We start from the raw sequence: 7,968 nt of genomic DNA on the forward strand, positions 1-7,968 counted from the left end.
AGTTCACGGACCCCCAAGGGATCCATAGACCCTCGTTTGAGAACTCCTGGAGTAGTGTTCAGTACACACCCGTCACCCGTATATCTCTAGTAGAAAATTTTGCAAAAAGACGCCCTTTTTAACAATTTAAATAACGTATGAAAGCTGAACTACACAAAACATAGTAATGCTGCAATTGTGGAAGAAAAGGTATATAGAAAACATGTTTTCTTAAATAAAAAATGTTTAATGGTTATACGTTTCTTTAACTTTTATTTGATAAACTAAACATTTACCTTTAAAAGCCATTTATTAGGGTCTCATCCAGTTTAAATTCATAAAACTCTCATCCAGTTTTTGTTGAACGGCTTCCTTTGGCTATTTGGCGTGGCGCTCTTTTTTGTTAATTGTTCAAGACTTTTTTATTTCGTTTTTATTGATTTAACATGTACTCATGCTACGATTAAAAGTCGCTAAGCAAAATGTTAGAGTCTTATTATCATATTTATTCTCCCATGTTTATTTATTTCAATTTTGACTCCTTTCGAATGTTTCGATTGTAGACCAGCCATTAATCATAGCAAAAGCCTAATGGCGCTGGTCTAGAATCCTACCACAATGCGCAATATTGGGGTTAGGATGCGAGTTAGCGTTTGAGTTGTGGTTGTTCAAGTATTATTATTAACTAATGAATATAATAATACTTGACCCACCCTCACCCTTAAACACTAACCCAAATGTTGTGCGTTGATTTAATAATTGTGGTAAGATTCTAGACCAGCGTCAAGCTTAATATGTATTGTCATTTTGAACAATGCAACAATTTACATTTTAGCAAATTTGCTTGTTCGGTAGTCTTTAAACTTCTTTTAAGTGTCATTTGAACATGTCACGGGGAATTATGAGGGGTACGTCTGACCGGAAGGTCTATGTTGGAAATTTGGGAACTCAAGCATCAAGATCTGAATTAGAGGAAGAATTCGGCCATTATGGAAGGCTTGACAGTGTGTGGGTGGCTAGGAACCCACCTGGTTTTGCATATGTCCTGTTTGAAGAATCTCGGGATGCCAGAGATGCTTGTCGTGCCTTGGATGGAAAGTATGTTTGCCATAAATAAAAAGCAACTTGAATTGTTAAGCAAGTGCCCTGTTTGTAGTAAAATGCTTTGATTCTTTGAGTTTATTTTGAACAATAATATATTCCTTGTATTTATATTTATAAGCCACGTCTTTTACTGATGTGTCCAACAGGATTGGTTTAGCAAAACGGTGTCAAACTTTACTGGCTGTAAGGGCCAAATAAAACCTGTAGTTTGGTCTGATGGCTGCAGTATATTAGATTTATTTGGTTCAAGATTGTCGTTACATGGACAACATTTTTTTAGTTCATTATGTCATAATACAAAGTCATAAATCAAGTAATTCTCGCAAACCTCAAAATTATTTATCCAACTTATGCACAAATAAGCACCTGCGGTCAAGTGAAAAAATGTTAAATATCCAGGTTGAGGGCTCAAATATCCAATCTTTTCAGGCACAATAACCAAACTTTTTAATCTGGGCATATATTTAGTTTGAACTAATGAAGCTTTTAATTTAGAAAGATCAATGCATTGGGCACATTAATAAAGCACATCGCTCCATCCAATGATGTTTATTTCAATGTTTTTTAACTGGCTGTAGGACTACAAAAAAAACATTTTTTCAATGCTGAAGACTTGTAATAAACTTATAACAAATGAAAAAAAAAAAAATAAAATAAAAGCTTGAGAAGCGCACCGCTTCGAACAAAAATCAGTCAGCAAGCTCTAAACAAATGAAAAATGACTTATATTTATTTTATACTTTAAAATGCATCACTGGCCCGCGGGTTTCAGCCCCTTTAAAAGCAGAAATCAAAAGCTTTTAAATGTTATTTTTAGAACTGATCGCCTTGCACTTATACTTTGTATTGCATCCTTTACACTTTTGTTATTGCTACTGTTAGGGATGTTCAAAGTAGAATGTTGGATCCTTAGATTCAAATCCAAACTGGATTCGTATCCAATTTTGCCGTTTATTTCTGGTATTAGGAACCTATATGTTTAATGTTTTGTCGTGTAAGGTTTCGCCTAATTGTTCATGCGTGAGTGGCAAGTGTGGATAAAGACCTGTAGCTTTAGCCATACATTTATAGTTTGCTTTAAATCTAGCTATGTAGTGCGGAGTCTGCGTTTGTTCGAGCAACCAATTATTTTGTGATAACCTCGCCCCCCTCTTTCGTAAGTGATATTATCGTTTTTGTCAGGGTTTAATCACCGTCCAGACAGCAATGTTTTTAATGTAATTGGGTCATGCCTCTTAAGCTAATGCGAAGCCAAAATCAAACACAAAATGCTGATTTTCGTCTTTTGTTTAACCAACCGTAAACGTATTTTCTCTTTCGCCTTTCGTTCAGGTTGGCTGATTAGCAAGTGTTGTATTCGACATACGACAATGCTAAGTCAAGCCTTATTCCCCTTTTCTCGCTAAAAAGCTGAGTTAGTGTAATATTTCTCGCTGTAAGCTGTTCGTTTCTAATCTTAGCTGTTCGCTGGTGTAACAACAGCATTTTTTTAACTGAAGCAGATTCTCTTAAAGAATGGTCTAACTGTGACTGTTCAAAGTCTCCTTTTACCGCAAAATTAGTGGAAGTTGCGCTAATCGTGGGAAAAACAATCTTCGTTAAGTATTGCATGTGGCACTATGCGTGCTTGTAATTTAATGCAGTACCGTACATGAAACTTAGGAAACTGCGCTGCTGATCAATCACACATATTTAACCATCTTGGTTTAGTTTTCTGTACACTAAGCGGTCTCCACGCACAAGCATGTGGTCGCTTTGCGTCTTAAAGGTTCGCTTTTGCTGGGCATTACCTGGCTGATTCGTTATTCAAAGCCTGTAAGAGTTTGTTGCCTGAAAAGTTAAAACAATGATTTTGCTTCATGTTGCAATTCTGTATGTTGTGTAGTATTAAAGGGTTAATAAATTTACTATATACAACAATTTTACTATACTCCCCTTTTTCTATGTAATAACCTTAAAAACAGAGATGGACCGATTTTTTTTTGGACCGATACCGATACCCGATTTTTAACAATTTTGTCAACCGATACTGATTTTTTTTTTATACCTTGGAAATGTTCAAAACTTGAATAAATTGAAAATGAAATCCTAATAAAGTGTTAGTTTATACACCTTTATTAATTATTAAACTATTATTTTGCATATTAAATTGGCGTAATGCTAAAATCCAAATTTTTTGGATCAGAAAATGAGTAAGTTGTTTATTTTACAGGAAAAATTATATCATATTTTCGCACTAAAATATCGTGAAAAAGCCAAATATCTGCCGATATTATCGGTGAACCAATATATCGGTCTATCTCTACTTAAAAACTGTTTCACAGGTTTATTTGCAACAGACAAGTGAGAGTGGATATATCAACAGGTAGATCAAGGCGTCCTGAAAGGCCAAGGTATGGGGGAGCACGTCGCGATGAGAGATGCTACAACTGTGGTGACATGGGTCATTACTCTCGGCAATGCGACAAGCCTAGAGGGTGAGCATATTTCACTACTTAAATATTAAAAAAAATGTTTATATAAAGCAAATCTTAACAACTAAAAAATAGTCTGTGACTTATCCTTTCCAATATCTATACCTTAAACTATTTTCCCCTAATTATGTTATATAAGACTTGCTGGATAATATCAAAACTTGTTAGTGGTTAAATCTGTAAAATCTTCCCCGATTCTGACCCTTCTGTACCATGACAACTTCCAGGGCACTGGTTTTGGTCAGCCCAGCATGTACGAGCGTACGTTGAGAAACGTTTCTAGAGCCAACAGTTTGTTCGGGCGCACATCTGTTCAGTCCCGTGTAGCATCGTAACGTTCGATTTGAGCTCAGCAAACGCTATTTTTTGCCACCGGGAGCGCGCTCATTGACCGCGCTGTTGACCCCTTATATGCAGCTGGTTGTTGTTCTTGGCGGTATAGGCCTGATAATACAGTAAGGGAGCGAACTGGTCATTACAACTGGTGCTTGCTTGCCCTGCTGATTGGTGAGTATGTAAAAGTCAAGCTGGAAAAGGGTTTAAAAAACTTTTCCAGTTTCTTCAAGCAGTAAGTTAACCATAACAGGCCTCAAATAGCATTTCGGTGTTTTCTAACAAACTTGAAAAACGTACATATTCAAATTACTTTTTTATTCACTGATAACGCTGGAGAAAAAAATCGATGTTCTTTGTTTGGATAATAAAATATGTTTTTAGTTAGTTGGATACTAAAATAAAAAACAATTGTCTATATTAAATCTTAAATGGAAATACTGGACATTTTTAATGCTTTTTGTGTTGTCATTCAGTGGTGGTAGCCGAAGACGTCGCTCTTACAGCCGATCATCGTCTAGGTCACGGTCTCGCTCCAGTCGTTCATCGCGGTCTCGATCCGACTCTCGAAGCAGGTAAAGTATTATTAAATAAAATATTTTAGCTCAAGTGTGTTTGTAGTATTTCGATTAATTGCCAAAAAAATGGTTTCTTTGCGTTTTGAGTTTGATAGGGCGCTCATTTACAATCATCAAACATTTATGTATTTACTTGTTTTGTATTCCAGATCACGCAGTCGTGATAGGAGGAAAAGAGAACAGCGACGAAGAAGATCTGAGAAGAGCCGTTCTAGGACACGTTCACCAAGGTATTCGCGCAGCCGCAAAAGAGGATCGCGTTCTGACAGCAGAGGCAGAAGAAGTCACTCCAGAGAAAAAAGGCGGGACAGAAGGCGGTCTGCTTCTGATGATGAAAGTCCAGTAAAGAAAAGGGATCGTAGACACTCGCGCTCAGCAAGTCGTGGGTCTGATGCTTCAAGAAGTCCAGAAAAGAAGTCTTCAAAGACTGATGATAATGATGTGAAAGACGACGATAAGCCCAACAAGGTTACTGCTGAAAATGGATCTTTAGAGGCCGAAGAAGAAACCAAGGCACGTTCAAGGTCTGGTAGTGCTGACTCTGCTAAAAGTTTGAACAAAAGTGACAACCAAGATCCTGGCACACCCAGCAACGAGAACCAATCAAACTCACCAAAAAAGGCGGAATCTGATGAGTCTGCCCGACGCTCTCGCTCCAAAACACCAGCTGATAAATCTGCGTCTCCAGAAGAGGAAATGTCTACTTCACCGATTCAAACAAAGTCTAGAAGTCCGACTCCTGAAAAACGCAACTCAATGTCTTCTGGGCGTTCTGAATCAAAGAGCCCTGTTAAAAGATCCCCCACTCCTGAGCTTATGGAAAACTCCCCCACTCGTTCTGTCTCAAAGAGTCCTGATGAAACGTCCCCATCTCCTGAAAAGCGCGAGGCAAATTTACGTGCTCATTCTAGGTCTAAAAGTCCTGATGCAAGATCTCCAACACCTGAAAAACGAAAGACAAAATCTCGCAAACAATCCAGATCTGTAAGTCCTGCTGAAAGGTCTCCAACTCCTGAAAAGCGAAAGACGAAATCTCGCAAGAAGTCTAAATCCAAAAGTCCGGGCAGAAGATCTCGCAGTCCGGAGAAGAAAAAATCGAAATCTCGCAAGAGAGCAAAGTCTGAAAGTGCTGAGGAGCGATCTCCTTCTCCTGAAAAACGAAAGACGAAATCTCGCAAGAGATCTAAATCCAAGAGTCCTATTGAAAGGTCCCCCACTCCTGAAAAACGAAAGTCAAAGTCTCGCAGGAGATCTAAATCGAAAAGTCCTGACGATAGGTCTCCGACTCCTGAAAAGAAAAAATCTAAATCTCGCAAGCGAGTAAAATCTGACAGTCCTGATGCAAGATCTCCAACTCCAGAGAAAAAACGCAAATCCAAATCCCGCAGGCGATCCAGGTCTAGAAGTCCAGCAGAACGATCACCAACTCCTGAAAAGAAGCGAAAGTCGAAAACGCGCAAACGGTCCAAATCTAGAAGTCCGATCTATCGATCACCAACCCCAGAGAAACGCAAGCTGAGAACGCGCAAACGCTCTGAGAGTCCTGATGCTCGTTCGCCAACACCAGAAAAACGTAGGTCGAAGAGGTCTCGCTCTGATTTAGACTCCCACAAGAAAGATCGCTCATCGCGGCAGAAGAAACGGTCCAGAACACCAGAAAAGCGCTCACGACGTCGAAGCAGTAGGCATTCCGAGTCCTCAGATGAAAAAGAAGAGCACCGTTCACGAAGCCGTTCAGTCAGTCCGCAGAGTGAGAATGAGCTTCGCACCACCGAGGTTTAGTGAGGACCAATGAATGTCAAACTGAAGCTGTACATTTATTTTCAATTCTACATCGCTATAAATGATGTGTATATTTGTCACTTGTCGGTGCTTCAGGGTTCAAAAACTTTGTTGCCATGAACTATTTGTAAATTTCGTTGTTTAGCTGAGAAACTTGTAAATACATATCAACCAACGTAACCAATAGTGTCGTGTGATTTGTGCTGACGATAAGTGCTCAACCTTTACGGATAATGGCATTCCACGATTTTATCCTGACAAGAAGGGAATTTTTTATGCTTCCCCCAACAAATTTTATGCTTCCCAACACCGCATAATATTTGTTTTTCGAAATTAGAAAAGGGGGGTGCATGCGTCCTGTTCTCGAACGAAGTGGTGGGCTATTATGCAGCTAAAGTTTAATGAAATCGTGCGTAGCGGGCCCACAAATTGCGTTTTTTTGATATTAGCTGACAGACCTCTCCATAGAAGGAAATTGGGCATATAAAAATAATCACTCTGTTAAATCTACAGCTGGACGGCTGCACCGCAATTATAAAATATTTCGCACGAGGCGCAAAAAACACATATTCCATGTTTTTCCTGTTTGAAAAACTGGATATGTTTTACACATGATACAATGGCCATACTAAAAATACCTTACAGTAAAACAACGACAACGATGGGGCTATGACTTTGGTTTGGGTTAGTTTTTGGCATGCTTAGAATATTCTAAAAAATATCTTGTGTAAAAAGGTTTTCTTAATTTACAGTTTAAAACCGTAGTCTTGAAATATGTTGAAAATTATTTGTGCTGCTAAAAAATCCGCGAATAAAGGCCTATTTTTTAAATTGTTGCAAAAAAGTTTTTTTAATAAAATAATATTTTATATCGGAGGAACTAATTTGTTTGGGGGCGAAGAAATATGTTAATTAGTTATTTTTAATTTACTTATAAAAACCTAATTTGTTATGACCTTCCTTTGATTCAATAGAAACCGAGTTAGGGTTATGCAAACCAGGGCTGCGGAGTCAGTAAAAAACATCCCGAGTCCGACTCCAGCCAAAAAAATAAACCGGAGTCCGACTCTGGTCAAATGTGCGATTTCGTCGAGGCCCTAGTCCGGCCCTGACTTTACAGCTTGTATTCCGCCAGTTAACTTATAACTAAAATAACGTGGATATTCAGCAATCCTTTTATAGGGATGTCGTATAATTCGTTCACGCACAATACATGGTTGGAAGCTATTTCACCTATGTTATTCCACCTTTATTATGAAAAGCTATGTTTTACGTTCAAGTAATTATAAGTCGGTTTAAGTTTAAAGTGATTTTATCGTTTAACAAATATTCTTGGCTTAAACGTCGATGTTGGATGATAATTAATATTCTATGGTGATATTCCTGTGGAGATACTGAAATCTCAAAGATCCTGTGTACTAGGATTTCTCGTCATCCAGTCATAATTCACTTCTGATAGACTTTCGGGTACTTAACCTGGCCAGGAAATCTTGAGGCAAAGTAGCTGAACAGATGATAGTAATAGCCAAAATTCGCAAATTAAAAAACACCTGGTTAATCATTCGTTAATATGTTGTTGTTTTTGGAAAAGTCGTTTTTTAGTTTTTACTAATGTAAGATATACTGATTTACTAATGTAAGATATACTGACTTAAATCATAAAAATTCAAAATCTTAAAACCTTTTTTAAGTAGAAAAACGGTAATCATATATGTCAG

The 7,968-nt window shown here is 38.0% G+C and overlaps 1 protein-coding gene across 1 annotated transcript; it reads left to right on the forward strand.

Annotated features, from left to right (window-relative positions):
* The first annotated feature begins 595 nt into the window (after positions 1-595).
* Positions 596-6,424, forward strand: LOC146161322 (uncharacterized). The gene is made up of 4 exons (XM_083384314.1): positions 596-1,077; positions 3,408-3,560; positions 4,367-4,465; positions 4,618-6,424. Exons 1-4 carry the CDS (start codon positions 866-868, stop codon positions 6,248-6,250), a joined length of 2,097 nt encoding a protein of 698 aa, XP_083240440.1. The 5' UTR covers positions 596-865; the 3' UTR covers positions 6,251-6,424.
* Positions 6,425-7,968: the final 1,544 nt, after the last annotated feature.

The sequence above is a fragment of the Ascidiella aspersa genome, chromosome 3 (assembly GCF_963924565.1).
Source record: "Ascidiella aspersa chromosome 3, kaAscAspe10.2, whole genome shotgun sequence".
In the NCBI taxonomy this organism is placed as follows: Eukaryota; Metazoa; Chordata; class Ascidiacea; order Phlebobranchia; family Ascidiidae; genus Ascidiella; species Ascidiella aspersa.